At 32.6% G+C, this 17,245-nt stretch overlaps 2 protein-coding genes across 2 annotated transcripts; one reads left to right on the top strand and one right to left on the bottom strand.

Moving 5' to 3' along the window:
* The first annotated feature begins 2,670 nt into the window (after positions 1–2,670).
* Positions 2,671–6,466, top strand: LOC130973516 (uncharacterized). Its single transcript, XM_057898078.1, has 8 exons — positions 2,671–2,935; positions 3,055–3,163; positions 3,289–3,404; positions 3,485–3,604; positions 3,755–3,844; positions 4,697–4,839; positions 5,575–5,815; positions 5,972–6,466. The coding sequence occupies exons 1-8, from the start codon at positions 2,735–2,737 to the stop codon at positions 6,122–6,124; spliced, it is 1,173 nt and encodes a 390-aa protein (XP_057754061.1). The 5' UTR covers positions 2,671–2,734; the 3' UTR covers positions 6,125–6,466.
* A 585-nt stretch (positions 6,467–7,051) lies between these two features.
* On the bottom strand, positions 7,052–9,726 carry LOC130973469 (probable NADH dehydrogenase [ubiquinone] 1 alpha subcomplex subunit 12). Its single transcript, XM_057898015.1, has 5 exons — positions 9,540–9,726; positions 9,365–9,391; positions 8,324–8,415; positions 7,503–7,612; positions 7,052–7,422 (listed from the first exon to the last, which is right to left on the bottom strand). Exons 1-5 carry the CDS (start codon positions 9,629–9,631, stop codon positions 7,264–7,266), a joined length of 480 nt encoding a protein of 159 aa, XP_057753998.1. The 5' UTR covers positions 9,632–9,726; the 3' UTR covers positions 7,052–7,263.
* Between the last annotated feature and the right edge of the window lie 7,519 nt (positions 9,727–17,245).

The raw sequence follows: 17,245 nt of genomic DNA, 5'->3' as shown, positions 1-17,245 counted from the left end.
TCGGTGGGAAATGGGAGTAAAACAAAATTCTGGGAGGACAAGTGGCTTGGAGACTTTAGCCTCAGAGATAAATTTTCAAGACTCTTTGTCATATCAAGTAACAAGAATAAAGTGATTGCAAATTGTGATTTTTGGGATGGTCTATTATGGAACTGGAACCTTCGGTGGAGGAGATTTTTTTTGAGTGGGAGCGTAAACACTGTGAGAAATTATATTCTTATTTGCAAAATATTTTCTTAAATGCATGTACAGAGGATAAAGGAGTGTGGACGTTCACGACAGATGGATGCTTCACTATCAAATTAATGATAAATGCTGTAGAAGGGGAAACCTTGGTTTTGCCAAATCAAAACACTTCTTTGATAATATTTGGAGAGGAGCTGCTCCACCAAGGGTGGAAATGATGGCATGGTTTGCGATTTTGGGAAGGTTGAACACAAAGAAAAGGTTAGCAAGGTTGAATATTATAGGAGAGAGTAAGACTACTTGTGGGCTGTGTGAAAGACATGAAGAAGATAAAAATCATCTCTTTATTCATTGCAAGTTGGTGGAATTTCTGTAGGTAAAAGCATTTCAAGAGGGAGGAATACAATGGGTTAAACTAGCAGAACTAAAATAATTTTTGGAGGTGTGGTGTGATCAAGAAGTGAGTATATGCGGAAGGAAGAGATGAATCAATCTTTGATTTGCGATTATTTGGGTGGTTTGGAGGAAGAGAAATCAAAAGATATTCCATAATAAAATAGATAAAGTGGAGGACATTTGGGAGGAAATAAAATACCATTGAAAAGAGTGGGATGGCTATATCAAAGGGAGGAATCAAGAGAGGGTGCAGTTGGTAAAAACAAGTATGAAGAGAGATATCACCCAAAGGAGTAACCAAAACAGTTTGCATTTGTGGCTTTGTGTTGATTTTATCCATGAAAAGCAATTGGTTGCAACTGGAGGATATCTTACAAATGCAAATAACTATTTGGTGATTTTTCTTTGTGAGTTTTGTGATGCAGGTAATTTGGTAGCTGCTGAAATTCAGAGAGTGAAAAATGTGATACAATTTATTTTGGAGGAGTCAATTGGTAAAATTGAGACCTATAGGTGATGTCAAATAATCCAAATTTAGTGCAGTGGGCATCAAGAAAAGACTACAAATAATGAAATTTTAATTTTAAAAGAAATAATTTCTTGAATTTGCTACAATATAGAAAATTTATAGATTCATTTTACAAAATTGATTGATTCAAGCACTTCAGCTCTTGGAGAAACTTGGCAAAATCTGAAGATTGTCAAAGAATTTATTGGTGTAACCGTTCCTGGTAAAGTGGCTGCTGCTAGCAATACAGATTTCTTTGAATTGTGTGTGGTTCTATTATTTTTTTGGCTTGATGGCCATGCCGAAGGGATTTTAGAGATTGGGACAAGGCATCTCTTCTTTGATGGAATGAGTAGTATTTTGTTTGGAGTTGTGGTGGTTTGAGTCTGATAGAAGGTGTTTTGTTTTAGGTGTTGTTTTGTGCATGATCCTTCTTATATATTGGTTATGATAGTGTTGTTTGTTTGGCATCTATAGTGATGCCATCTCTCCCTTTGTGGTCGAAAACCTTGCAAGAAATTGATAAAAAAATGTCATGTTTGTAGTTAATGACTTTGATAAGAAATCTTAACTCTCAATCATTTTCAAAATACTTTTTAGCACTTGAATTTTTTGTTTGCTTTTTATTTTTTTTCCATTTAATTTCTTGTCTTTTGCTATCAAAAATCATTTTTCTCATAAACAATGATGCGCACACCTCACTGCAATTCCTTTGAGAGACGACTTAAAATTTAAAACTCTCAGTTTGTATTGATTTGAATTTGTGACAATCTTTTAAACTCTGGCACAGATCATTCGTTGGTTTAGAACTATACTATTGATGAAGCGATTTTTATTGAGAAATTTTGAACCAACATTTGGTTCGCGTCACAATTAAATCCAAATTAGTACGATTTTAATTGGTTTTTGGTTTAGATTAAATTGAATAAACGATTTAATTTATATCGATTTATATTTGAACACCCTTAGATATATGTGTAAATTTATTTTCTTGTAGGATAAATCAGACAATTTCCAATCCTAAACAACATATACATGGGTGGTTAAAGTGCTTGTTTGGACGCTATTAAATCGAAAAAAAGATATTTTTTTAATAAAAAAGATTTTTTTATTTTTTAATTTGTTTGGTAAATTTTTAATAATAAAAAGTAAAAATACTAAAAAAATTAAATTTTTTTTTTTGAGAAGTTATAATTTATATTTTTTTAAAAAGATTTTTTTTTTAAAAAATAGATATTTTTCACATAATAAATGGACAAAAAAGTATTTTTATCTTATTTTACTCAAACATAATTTATAGATAAAAAGATATTTTTACATGAGATAAAAAGATCTTTTACATAAGATATCCAAACATAAAATTACTTTTACTCTTATAAAGAATTTAAAAAAAAAGTCATAAAAAAGAAAGATTTTTTTTGGAAATGGGTCTAAACAGCCCAAACCCATGTTTCAAATTTGGTTTGCAGTTGCATAAAGGCCAACAAATCTAACTTTTGTGCCAAAACTCATGGAAATCTAATTTGTATTGCTTTAAAATTAAATTCTTTTAAGCCCAAACGGAGAAAGGAGAAGAAAGAACAAAAACCCACACTGAACTGTACCAAAGTTTTGGTGAAAGCTGAGAAGCTGAATAACCAATTAATGGCTTCTGAAACATCTCCTTCTCCGAAGATCCTTCTAGCAAAGCCTGGACTCGTCGCCGGCGGTCCCGTCACCGGTAAATTTTCCCGTGGCGGAGCCGCCGACGATGAAGCTGCGCAGCTCCGTTCTCGTCTTCCTTCCGTTGCATCCCTCAACCTTCTCTCCGATTCCTGGGATTTCCACATCGATCGATTTCTCCCTGTAAATCCCTCTCTGCCTTAGTCTTTCTTTGCTTCTATTATAGTCTTTACAATTAGGTCACAGAGACCGAAAAAAAAGAAGAAGTAAACTTAGCAACTGGATTTTGAAAATGTTCGCAGTTTTTGACTGAGAATACTGATTTCACTGTGATTGGGGTGATTGGGCCATCTGGAGCTGGAAAATCAACTATTATGAACGAAATTTATGGTTTTGATTCAACTTCACCTGGTCAGTTTATTCTTCACGCAATTTAATTTATTGATTTAACTTTTCCTAGTTGAGCTTGATTATTGTGTTGTAGTTTCCATAATCCATGTGTTCAACTCTGATTTGATGTGTGTGTAAGCTTACAGGGATGCTACCACCTTTTTCCACACAGTCTGAAGAGACCAGAGCCATGGCAAGGCATTGTTCTACTGGCATTGAACCTAGGGTATCTTCTGAACGTATTATTCTTCTTGATACTCAGGTAAAATGCTACCCATGAAATCTTAGTTCGTAGCTTGAATTGTTGGGTTCTGGTTTATGCTTTTTGTTTTGCATTTGTAGCCTGTGTTTAGTGCTTCGGTTTTAGCCGAGATGATGAGACCGGATGGCTCTTCGACGATTTCAGTGATAACTGGAGAATCACTGTCAGCTGAATTGGCTCATGAGATTATGAATATTCAGGTAAACATTGACTCCCAATTTTTTTCCTCTTTCTTTCCGATGAAAATCCAATCATGTATTAACTTGATCACAATTGATAATTTTTATTACTTGTATTGCTATAATCTGATGAATTTGACTATGTTGTGGTGCTGCAAGGAATCTTTATAGCTTGCTATTCTACTTGCATCTATATGCCATGTTGTGCTGGTGGTGTCCGATGGAGTTCATGATGATAGCATGTGGCATTTGATGTTGACGGTATGTCATTTACTTCAACTTTTTTGTTGTTGTTACAGATGGTTCAATTCCTGTACAATACTTAAAAAAAAAGTAATTTTTCCATGCTGTGTAAACTATGCTGTCATTCAGAAGATAGGTTTACCTGTTGTGTCATTTGTTATTTGAATGCATTCAATGGGTATCTTCTACTTGTATTGGCTAATCGTGTGTGCGTTAGATTATCTAATCAGGGGTAATATATCAACGGTTTGGCTGCAATGTTTGGACTATACTATGCAAAATCAAATGGTTTAAGGTCCATCCATTACATTTTACAATGATCATCATGGTGATAGTTGCTTCTTCATCTTATTAGTGTTTTACTTGACCTTTGAAATATGGATATGGTACCACCCCTTACCTTTTTATAACCACTGTTTGATGTGATCTGGTTTTCCTGTCATCCAAACTTATATGAGGTCAAAAAAGAGAGTAATGTATAGCAAAATTTAGGTCATAGGCTCTTCTTAGTTTGGATCGTTTCCTATATGCTCTATGCATTCACTGTCAGAATAACAACAACTGCACTCTCAAATTTCGTTTATGCTTTTGGAATCTGTTATTTCTTTTATTGATTGGTTCAGATGATAATAAACATAATAGTTACTTGATTGGTCTTTGTTTATCAGAGTTCTGTAAATTTTACATGACTCATTTGGTATGGACAAGCAAATTATGTTTTTGATGAAAAAAAAGAGAAATATTTGGCTGTTGGCAGAAAAGCATTTTCTAGGCCTTCTTGATTAATTTAAAATCCTTGTACATATTTTGCAGATACACTTCCATAAATGTATAAAAAGGAGTGACCACACTCTAGTTGTTATCTTGTAGGCTGACTTGTTGAAGCATGGGATACCAGACCCATCCTTGCCGGCTTCATCACTTTCACAGAGCTCTAATTTGGGGATTGAAAGAGATTACAAAGTTCCTGAACGTGAAGAGTACATGGCTACCCCTGTGTTTGTACACAGCAAGTAAGAAAAATCTCTCTATTTGTAATGTCATCAAACTGTGTTGATATCCATGGTATTCAGAGAAAAGAGATAATAAAGTAGAAAATATACGATGTAAGATTTACCAAATTGTGAGAATCGTTGAATTTACAATAGAGATTCATCCTTATATAAAGTGGTAATAAATAAGTTATTAGCATACTAATTGTAACTAACAAGTAATAATCTCTAACTCTCTGACTAACACAGTAATATCCCTAATACTATGAAAGAACATGGAGGGAATTACTGAATGAGAAATGGTGAATAATTAACGACCCTGTTGTATGATTTCATTAGCCACTTGTTTGCCGGACCAGTTCCCTTTTCTTCTAATATCTTGGTTGAACTTAAAATTTTTCAGGAATTCCTCCTTTAAAGTTTAGAAAGATTTTTAGAAATATGGTCTGTGTTACCAACTATATGTATGTCCACACTGTCAAACTATATACAAATGTAAAAAAAAAAAGAAAATCACAAAGCAAAGAGGAACTAACTAATATTTTTATTTTAGTCGGTTGTGATTATTGGTAAAGAAAAATTAAGTGCAAGAGAGTATTTCTTGTTTCCATGAGTCATTTGGCTGACATTGATATAATGTATAAAATCATATTATCACTATTCTAGCTTGTCCCCACTTCTTTTTGCTATTAAACTAAAATAAGATTGTTGCATAGAGAAAAAACACTAATATATATTTTCTTTTGAGCTTTATAGGTTGCATGATCAAGACTTTACTCCCAAAAATGTTGTGCAGTTGAGAAGGGCACTTTTGCAGTATTTCAAAGCATCCTCATTTGCGGGAGAACACACTGGAAGCAAGCCGGGGGAACAAAATACAAGTCATATGGATTCTGGCATGCTAAATATGCATGCGATCCCATTCAAGCAAAAGGAAGAAAATCCAAGAGCTCGGCATGAAAGTTACATATCTGCATTATGGAAATTACGGGATCAGGTCTCTTTCTCTATCTCTTTCCCCCCTCCCCTCCAAACACACAATGTCTATTACTCTTAATTTTTAACTTTTAGCCTCGTTTATATTACGAATTTTTTTAGCCTCTGTTATATTACCTTTGCTCTGACACAGCGGGATGTGTTTTCTGTCTGATAGATTTTATCGATGAAGCCGCCATCTTTCACGAGACCTGTGTCTGAGCGGGAATGGTTGAAGAATTCAGTCAAGATATGGGAACAAATAAAGAGTTCCCCAACCATATTGGATTACTGCAGAACACTTCAACATTCTGGCATGTTTAGGAGGTAGATACAAGAAATATTCCAGTCACCTGATTGTAATGAAATACGTAGCAGCTTGTTTTCATATAAAGACAGAGTCCATGGGAATTGGTAAGGAAGATGGCTTCATGGTAGGAACTGTCTGAGACTGGTCTTTTTCAAGTGCGAGGGGGTGAAAGAAGAATTGTTAAATATCAAGAACTGTATTAAGATTGGTTGCGGTTTTTTCAGCTTTTTTCTTTTAATTTCTAGTCTCCATTATATTGGAACTTTACTAAATTATTTTTGGTCATTTTTGTGGAATATCCCATTTATCTATCAATCGACGAAATTATCTTCTAACAATTTATAAAAAAAAAAGAAACAACTTTGCTAAAATACATTTTGCAGTTAAATTATACCATGATTGTAGATTACGGGCGAATGTGTTGGTTGGTTAAGATTTAATCATCTATGCATCCACAAAGATTTGGACTTTATTCAAAACTTTCACCTAAATTTGTTCTTTAGTACTCGTCTAATCTTCTTCAAGTGAGTTCAGTTTTTTAATGTTTATATATATATAGGATTATTCTAGTATTCTTATGTTACAATGAATATAGTGATTATAATATTCTAAAATAGTATTCTTAAAAAAATATTACTAAAATAAAAAAAATAATTTTAATATTACTGCATAGGTACCGTAATTACTATAAAGATAGACATACTAAAATTCACCATATATATGAATGTGTTCTGCCAAAAATGAAAATGAGCATCGTAACCTCAAATGAATATTTTTATTTTCAAAGTGGGAACTATGTAATCGTAAATCGTAATACATTGAAAATGATTTTTAAAGCGAGAGACGTGGGTTTCATGCGTACATGCATATAGCTTAAAGTAGTATAAGATGTGATTGCGATTTCTCGATAGAAAGTATAGGGTGTAATAGACGCTAACAAAAAACACATTAATCCCAGAAAACGTATTCACGCAGATAAATGGAAATTTGTGACTGTGTAGGGAAACATTTGAATTACAAAGTGAGCTTGTCGAACAGAATAGCTAATAATTAATTTTATTCAACGGGAAAAAGCAACCCCCTCAATGCGAATGCAAATCATTTATCCAGAATGTCAAAAACCAACATTCAGGAAAATTTTCAACACAGATGGACTGCAATCATGGTTCAAGCTTGGATTGCCATGGTTGGTACCTTGTCCAGTCTCTCTGTCCGGGATTAAGTGCATGTCCCTTGGAGTGATAGATATACTGTTCACCCTCTCCTGACAAATTTTCTTTGTGTTCAACACCATACCTTCTCGGTTTCAGCAAAAGAAGCTGCAACAAAAGCCACATTATTATCTAGGCACTGCGAATTTGCAGACCAGATGACACTACCTAGGGATAACTGAACTTACCTCATCTCCTGTATGATCAGTAATGAAGTGGAGCCAACCATGCCATTCAGGTGGAACTTGTGAAGCATTATATCTACTCTTTTCTGCATATTCAACCCACCTGTGTCTTCCTGACAGATTTCAAGGAACCGAACAGCATGTATGAGCACACCTCATATTGAAATTCAAGGCTAACTATCTGGCAGATTTCCAGACATGAGTGAGAAGAGAAAAGAAAGGAGAGGGGTGGGAATGCATATTAGTTCTTAAGGTTTGAACCATTTGTTTAGCACACAACCCACTTTAACTTTGCCGAACTGTAACGTGTAATTGTTGCATGGGCCATCAAAGGACAGTAGAACAGAACTGTCATTTTCCGGGCAGTATTAAGAAAGCCATAGTATTTTCACCATATCCTTTTCTTGTTCACTATGTCATAGTCAGGTTGCTATGTGTAGCAACCATATAATGTTTTACTGTTGTTACCTAAGAACAAGGCCATTCCTGCCTATATGCACTTTAAGAGTGTGTGTGGTTAGGGGAATTATAAATAATTCCTAGGAATTTTAAAATGGGAATATCATATGTTCATGTTTGGTTCAAAGTTTGAAAAGCTACACCCAACCAAATTTGATTCCAGGAAATCAAAATACCATCATTTCAATTTCCACCTTCCCCTTGGGTATATATGATTCCCATGGAAATAGAATCTTTATAACAAAGTAATACTTGAACCACACACACTCTAAGGGTTTATTTTCACTGCTTTCAGCCATGTGTAATTCTTAAACCCTTATACATATGCACAGTTGAGAGACAGACAGCAGGGAGCTGAAACTAACCATATTGTGTGTTTTCAAGTTTCTCATAATACTTGTTACCGAATTTGTCAACACCAACAAGCGTTGCACCAATATTATGGATCTTGGTTTGCCTACATAAATTCAGACAAAATTAGATTGGCAGGCAAAAAAATACTGGTATACAGGGATGGACATGGTTTGATATTTCTAATAACCAGATAAAAACCACACCAAACCACTATGAATGGTTTGAAAACCAAAATTGAACCACATTGACATAAGGCAAACCGGTTTCAACATTAAAACCAGTTTACACCAGTTTATGAAATTTTGGTTTCCAACTGGTTTCAATCCCATCATCTCTAGCTACTGTAAACAAGTAGAATTTTTTTCTTTCTTTCTTGACGTGCATTCTTAGTTTCAGATACACTTGAGGCAGTAACATTGATGATAATATTTACTTGTAATGCAGATGAACCCTTTCTTTTAGTGACTAAAATAATCACTCTGATAAATGAAAGTAATAAAAACAACACAAGAATTGACTTGCAAGATATTTCCCGAAAAAATGAAAACAGTAAGTGAAGAATCAACCATCCGCAAAAAAAAAAAAAAAAAAAAAGAGCCTGCCACCAGAGCAAAGTAATAAGAGAAAAGAAATCTTGGAAATTCAGGGAATTTGGAGAGGAACTAGAAATGAGTATCGGTGTAAAACCAGAATCTGCTGTGTGCATGTCTTTGTAGTTTGAACATTGAAACTTGTAAGCTTAAAAGAAACACTTCTCACTCTCACATTCCCTTAGATAATCACAATCACAAACTTCATGATACAATTCAACAGATTGATTAATAAACAACCTAATGATGATGGAGCTGAAATACAGTGTGAATATTGGAGGAGCCTTCTTCAATTGCATCTAAACTAATCTCTACAAAAACTATCTTTTCTTGAATAATATGTAAGCAGCAGCAAGAAAAGCCTATAGACTAAAACAATTCATAGCTATCCAATTAAGACTAAGTTTTTCTGGATTCGAAAAAATGATAAAGCAAAAGATCAAAGCAGAGCAATTGACTTACAAGAGATTTCCGTCCGGAAGGCACCTCCTGAAATGTGAAATGAGAACAGAGAAGTAGTGAGTTGAAGATTGTGAGAAGAATTGAAAGTACAATAAAAAACCCTAAAATAAAAGGCAACAAAATCCATGGAAGCGAAGAATTTGTGGAAGCAAATAAAAAGGAAAAGGGAACAAACAGGTAGCCTTCATCTTTGAGCTGTCTGAGGAAGGCGCCGAAACCTTTCTCTCTGATCGATTTGAGAATGTTCTTCGCCACCGATGATGCCATCTTCCTCTTTCTCTTTCACTATCGCTATTCTCTTCGCATAATCACATCATCATGTTTTTTTTTTTTTTTTAATCCATCATGGTGTTATGTTATTTCCAAACAAAAGTCATGAATTGGGCAAAAAAAAAAAACATCTACCAGAAAATTAAAAATTAATCATCAAATTATTTATTTTTCTAAGTCTTCAGAATAATTAATTTTATAATAAATTAATAATTAAATTAATTAATTATTATAATAATATAATAAAATTTTTATTATAAAATATCAGATACGAATTTATGTGTAGTAATTGATATTTTGTATAACCTAGTTGTTTGTTCTATTCGTTTATTTGCGATGTTAATAATTTTTTGAGTGTGTATCAAATTTTGTTTAGGTATCAAGTCTAACTAAATTAAACAATAAATTTAGAATAATATTAATTATATTAGATTAATTTAGTTAATAAAGTTATTTGAATATATAATCTATTAATATATAATAAAAATGTAGTCGTGGTATTTGTTCGATAAGTGGAATATTCTGTGTTTGACATATAAAACTGTGTATAATTGACAAGTGTATATTTTTAATATTGGGCAGCTGATAATTTTCAATCCAAAAAAGTAATTGGACGGAATTTGATTTAAATTCAAATTGAAAATAATTTTATTTCAGATCTTTCAAGATGAGAATATGAAAGAGAGTTGCAAGTTCAGATAGGGAGAGTAGTTGGCACTAGATTTCCTCTTTTGATATCGCAGAGAAGAGAAGAAGAAAAGGTCGGTGAAGAAATAAAGTACGGCGGAAGAAGGAAAAGGATGCTAGATTGACTGAAAAAAGAAGAAAAATGAGACGACGACGGTGATGGAGGCTATCGTCGCTGTTGGATCTGTAGAACTGTGTCTACCGCAGAACGCCGTCGCAGTCGTTTCTTCGCCGATGGATACTGCAAATGAAGGATGGTTAGTTCTCTCTTTATTTTGTTGTTTGATTTCGTTATAACTAGAGAAGAATCCTTTATAATCCATTTTTCGGTGAATGACAGTTTCAAGTTCTACTGCTCCATGGTAGGAAGTTAATTAAAGCTCTTCTTCATCTTTCTTAATTTTTTGGTATAAATTTTTATTATAATTATTGTTTTATCTTTCTAATTTTTAATGAGTACTGTTATGTGCTTGGGTCAGATATTGTAGATTCAAGAACCAGAATTTGGAGCTTTTATGTGAAAGTCACCATTATGCCAGATCTAAGAAACAGATTTACACAAAAGTCACCATTATGGATTGGGATTTGGAATTTGCTGAAGTAAGTTGAGGAGTGCTTCTTTTTTAGTTATTACCAGCATCTGATGATGATGTTGCTTGGAACTCTATTATCTACAAAGTTGTGTAATTATAAATAAATTTTAATTTTAATTAATATATAAATTTCAAAAAATAGATCTAACAGTAATTTATCATAATACAAACTGTTTGGTTACAGCTGCCTCTGAATCAAATGCAAGAAAGCGAAAGCAAATAGAGCAGTGAGGGAGAAAGAAGAAGGTTAGATTGAGAAAGAAAGGAGGAGGAATGAGGCAATGGCAGTAATGGAGGCCACTGCTTATGCTGGATCTCCCACCAAAGTAGAAAGTCGTTTGAGAGAGGGGAGCTTCGAACGAGGCATATGCTACTCTGTTGTACGGAGAGAAAATTTTTTTTTGGAAAATTGATTCGCAACAGTGGATCCAAGAATTACATGTTTGTTGTGGTGTCCGATGAAGTCTCTGATTGCCTGCAACCTCCTCCAGGTAACACTATCCTTTATAATTTTTTTTCATTGCGTTTTGCATTTATGTTGTTATTAGAGGAAGAAAAATATTTCTGCACTTTATGCCTCATTTGGCATGATTGATAACATTTTTATCAAGTCCAAATATATTTCATCTTGGAGTTTAATTTAACATTATCTAGACCTTCTCAATTATACCGGTACTTTGATCAAAAGTTCAAAGCAATTTTTTTCTCTATCATGATTTCCATGGTTCCTTTGAAAGAAGTGGTTAGTTTAGTAATGTCATCTATTAGGATCCTAATTGCTTTTGCTTGACCCTGTAGGCTTAAAAATAATACTTGAGTCGCATCAAATGTAACAGTCAATTCAACCTGGTGTTTTAACTATACCATATATCTTTTTCTTCTATCTTTCTTTTCAGAATTTGAATGAATTGAATATTTTATCTTATTTTTATGGCTTTCCTGGCTATATGTCTTTAGATTATTGTATATTTTTTTAAGCTTTACTCATTTTGATCAGTATTCGAAATGTTACAAGCGCTTTTACTACTATCTCCGACCTCTTTTGTCTAAACTGAAGAGGTCGGAGATGGTAGTGAGAGTGCTTGTAGTATCTTCAATCTAGCCCATTTACACACAACGAAAACGTGTATTTCATAAAAAAATATTTATTTTAATTATTGATTTCTTATTAAAAACACATATTTTTTGATAAAAAAATGTGTCTAATCAATCATATGATTCTTTTTTTTATAATAACATACTTATATATTACAAAATTTACTAATGTTAAATTATTATAGAAAAAATTATATAATTAAAACTAAAATTTTAAATTTTTTTATGAAAACACTTGTATTTAAACAATATATAAAAAAACAGAATTGAAATTAGTGCATCCAAAATATTAAAAATTTTAAATTTAAAAAAAATAAAAAAATTAATGAAGGGACTAGTTTGGTGTACGACATTCAATTTCAGGGACAAAAATGAGTCACTTAATGCAAAGTGAGGAACTAATTTGGTGCATCTACAGTGATGACATAATGGACGACACATGGCACAAACGGACACGTGGCCAAATAGCATTGTGACACATGGGACAACAATCCACATCAGCATGCCATGTGTCACTAGTCACCACATCATCATACCATTACACGTGGCCAAATCATGGAACGACACGTGTCACTAATAGCTCACATCATCAAGTCATGTCATCACGTCGTTAATAGAAAATGGGTCAAGGACTAACATTGTGCACTTTTATCAATTTCAGGGACGTAATTAGTGCAATTGAAATCTCAGGGACGATTTTAGTGCACGACGCCAATTTTAGAGACCATTTTGGGGTTTAACTCCAACAGACACTGATAAAATTAACGATGAATCATTTAAACAAGTATTGTAAATGTTTATATTCATTTGACAGTTGTAACTAAATGTTAATTTAGTGAGAAATATCATTAGTTCTGATCTTATGTAACAATAAACTTTTATAATAAGTGGCCAATAATGATGTTAGTAATATCATTTAATTTTTTTCTCCTTCTATTAATATTTTTATTCTTCTTCGCATTTTCTTCATCACCAAATCACAACTCTCAGCAAGACAAGTTTGACGAGAGACCATAAATAATTTTGAAGAAAGTGTCAAGACGTTAAATGATGAACTCGCCTACATCAAATCGAATGCAAGTTTTAGTATCGCAAAAATTCAATTGCAACGAGAAAGAAAGAGAAGAAAAATATAGACAAACAAAAAAGAACCACGTTATAACACAAATTTCCGTAATCTTAACGTAGCAATGACAAAAATTCTTAGCTTTTTAATCTCCCTAATTGTGATAACACAAATAGGGGAAAAAAAATAAAATCAAAACATAGTCTTAATGCAAAAAACATTCACAACACAAAAAAAAAAAAATGAAAACAGACTGAAAATACAAAAGAACACCTCAAGTAAACCAGCATAGAAAGAAAAAAAATGGTTTAAGAACTGTCAAAAAATTGCAAATAATGAAAACACAAATCCTAACTTCATAGTCACAAAAGCAACAATAAACTAGCATATGCAAAATCAGACCATAATATTCAAATATCCATGTTTGTGCGAGTGCATACCTTTCAAAATCTAATCGCTAATGTCTCCAACTGGGTCTTCCTCCTCTGTGGTGATGCTACAACAGTTCAAGACTGCACTTGCGACAGTGAGCGACACCCAAACTCGCGCACGATGAAGGCTTGGGAACGATCATGTTTCACTGAAGTTAACAGCGACTATGGATCACCAATGTGTTCATCACTTTCTATTTCGCGCGAAACTCACACTCACTCAGTCACTCTCACCTACCATTTTGAAAGAGGGGTTAGGGATAACTAAACATTTTTTTTTTCAACTCCGCTAGGTAGACAATAGAGAATATGAACAACGTGAACAATGGGCTACACTTTTAGCCCACAGAAGGTGAAAAAAAAAGTCCATCACAAAATACCCTCCCAAAAATTCTACTTTCACCTTTTACACTTTACCATCCACCTTCTAACCCTTTTACCACTGCATACCTCTCTCCAAACCCTCACCGCGCCGTCGGTCTCTTCCTCACTAGCCAGCCTCAGCGTCGCTGAACTTTTTCTCCATCAAGTCATCGGTTTAGAATGAAAATAACCCTCCACATACCTAGTAAAATGAACATCCATCAAAATTTATTATATCTACTTAAATCCAATCCAAATTAAATAAACATCCACTTTAGAATGAAAAATAACCATTCACATACCTAATAAAATGAACATCCAATAAATTTTATTATACCTAATTAAATCCAATCCAATTAAATAAACATCTACTTTAGAATGAAAATAACCATCTGCATACCTAATAAAATGAATAACAATTCAAAGAGAGAAGAGGACGTGAACAACAATCATCTATCACTATCAGCATCACCTATCATTCTCATTTCTCTATAAGAAAGAAAGAAATAAAGAGTTTTATTTTATTATTTCCGAAGGAAAAGAAATGGGTACCTTTGTTGTAGCGTAGTTTTTGGTTTGAGTACCTATCATTATTCATGCACATATCATATTTCCTAAGTTCGTTATATTGATCTCACGCCGATCCACGTTATTAACAAACAATTGTATGTGTTTTTGATATCTTCTTCTCCTAAATGCTTCCTCGCTTTTCACAATCACAGAAGAATCTCGTTCGTAAGAGGACAAACGGCGGTTTCAGTGTGAGACAAACGGCAGCGTCGACGTGAGGCTGCGGCAGCGGCACAGGCTGCTGTGAGATAGTGGGCTTCTACTGCGTTTGAACGGGGTGATGAAAAAAGGCGGCGTTCTGCTACGTCTGAATGGCTTCCTCCTACGACGACAGCAAGTTGTGATGGGGTACTGGAGAGGGACCATATGGCTATGTCGCAAACATAAAAATGAGGTTATAACAGAATTGCGAGTAACCGGACGCAATATGAATGTATTTATGTGCTAATCCTAATTTTTTAAATTTTAAAATCTATTAATAATTATTTAATTAATTAAGAATCTAAAATTTAATTTTAAATTTACCTTTTTTTTAAATCGTTGTTCACATTATTCATAGTATGTATTGTTTATCTATACTTTCTCTTTTTTTCACTTATTAATATTTTAATTTCCAAAATAAAATTAATTATTGCCACATAAAAGAGTAACGGTCGGTTAGGATCATAACTAACGACGTTTTTCACCAAATTAACATTTAATAGTACTGTTAAACGAATATAATTATTTATAGGCACAATATTAATTAAAGGATAAAACATATTTTTTTGTTTTTAAAAGTATTTTTAAATTTTATTTTATTTTAATTTTGTCCTAAAATTTTTTAATTTGAATCAAATATATTTTTGATAGCTAATTTTTTAAAAAAACTAAAAAAACTATTTACTTATTTAAATTATTTATAATTAGTTTTATCAGTAAATTAATTTTTTATAGTTAAAAATGAATATTTACTATAAGCTTTATGTTTTGGGTTTTATATGTTAATAAAATATTATTAATTAATTTTAATAAACTATTATAATAATTTTAGGCACACTATTAATCTATAAATATGTGATAACAAACAAAAATAGAAGTCAGCAAAGAATCCACAGAAAAAAAAAGTTAATAAATTAATATTAAATAATATGAGATCTTTACCTATGATCTATATCATATTTAATAATATAACAATATATACGGGCTAAATGAATTGTCCCTTTATTATATATATATATATATATATATATATATATATATATATATATATATATATATATAAATACGAGATTTGTTGAAATGAAGAAGTTTATAGATTAATTAAAAAATCTGGAGTAATTTGAGTACTAAAAATAATAAAAATGTATTTTTTAATGGATATATAGGACGAAAATGATATTATGAAGATAAAAGTCATACACTAAAATTCTTCTTATTCACTATGGCTTTATTTGGTAATAAAAACACAAAAGAATAGACAGAATACAATACATAAACATAAAAATATACACAACTTTTTTATTGTATTTACTAATAATTTACATAACAGTATACTAAATTTTTATTCATATCAAAATATTAAATTTATCATCATCAATAACACTACTATCACCACCATCCTCAACATCAACTATCACCATCATCTACAACCATCGATCTCTATTACTGTTATCATCATCATCATCATCTTCTATAATTAACAAAAAATCTTAAAATAAATTTCTTAACAGTAACCAATTATCTACTTAAAAAAAAAGACTGACAAAGAAAGGCAGCCAGTAATCACAATAACAATCAATTAAAATTAAAAAAATCAAGAGAATGAGAGAGATGGGATGACGCCAATAGAAAGGAAAAAGAAGGCAATGGTGGTTGCGAGTTGCTGGAAGGCGATGACAGTTGCGAAATAGAGGAAGACGGATATGCATGTCGCACGAGTGTTCTTATGTCGGAAGGGGTGGGCGCTGCGAGTTGTTGGGTCGCGAGGGGTGGACGATGACTGTTCTGTGACGGTGCGGCAATTTGCTATCTCGTGAGGGTTGGACGGCGACAACACTGCGATTTATTGTTTTGCGAGAGCTGCGTGGCAATAGCGCAACAATTATTTCGGTAGTCGGTGACAAATTTAGACAAATGACAAAGAGGCGCGAGCAGTGACGGTAGTAGAAGGAGGAGTGATTGAGGGAAAAAAATAATGGCAGAAAAAGGAAGAGAAAAGATGAAAGAGAAAAAGAAAGAGAAATACACTATATTAAAGTTTAGGGTAAAAATTAAAATTTAAAATTATTAAAAAAATAAGTGTTTAGTGTTTTTTTTTATTTAAATAAATAAAGAAAATAGATTAATTTTTTAAATATCCACGGATAAAAATTATTATTAAAATGCGCATAGCTATTTCAGCTGCAGCACACGTGAAATAGATTATACCTTCAATTCAAGCATAGAACCCACGAAATAGTCCTGATATGGCAGAGTCACTTCTCTCCCGACTAACACGAAATGGAGAAAGGGATCCAAATTAATGTTGGTACCCACGAAATGGGAGTCAAATCTTTGATACTTCACACATAGAGAAGATTGATCTTCCAGAGTTTAATAAAGCTTGCTTTACTCATTGTTGGGTACCTGACTGATAAATAAAATGTATAAATTCATTGATTATATATATATATATATATCCCATTAATTAATACCTCTTTTTTGGGGATTATATTATTGTTGTTACAACTATCATACTTTAGGTAGTCAGTTGCCTAAAATAACATTGAAAACATGTTAATTATACATACATGAATCAAAATAAATTTTTTTATATAAGTGTAAA

Source organism: Arachis stenosperma, chromosome 4 (genome assembly GCF_014773155.1).
Source record: "Arachis stenosperma cultivar V10309 chromosome 4, arast.V10309.gnm1.PFL2, whole genome shotgun sequence".
NCBI classification, from domain to species: Eukaryota; Viridiplantae; Streptophyta; class Magnoliopsida; order Fabales; family Fabaceae; genus Arachis; species Arachis stenosperma.
The sequence above is the reverse complement of the archived record's forward strand: the minus strand, read 5'-3'. Positions and strand labels throughout refer to the sequence as shown.

Coding starts and splice junctions, on each gene's coding strand:
- LOC130973516 (XM_057898078.1), top strand. CDS start 2,735: ATGGCTTCTGAAACATCTCCTTCTCCGAAGATCCTTCTAGCAAAGCCT. Junction 3,164..3,288: donor TTTTGATTCAACTTCACCTG/GTCAGTTTATTC, acceptor GTAAGCTTACAG/GGATGCTACCACCTTTTTCC. Junction 3,405..3,484: donor TTATTCTTCTTGATACTCAG/GTAAAATGCTAC, acceptor TTGCATTTGTAG/CCTGTGTTTAGTGCTTCGGT.
- LOC130973469 (XM_057898015.1), bottom strand. CDS start 9,631: ATGGCATCATCGGTGGCGAAGAACATTCTCAAATCGATCAGAGAGAAA. Junction 7,613..8,323: donor ACTTGAAAACACACAATATG/GTTAGTTTCAGC, acceptor GAAATCTGTCAG/GAAGACACAGGTGGGTTGAA. Junction 7,423..7,502: donor CTGATCATACAGGAGATGAG/GTAAGTTCAGTT, acceptor CTTTTGTTGCAG/CTTCTTTTGCTGAAACCGAG.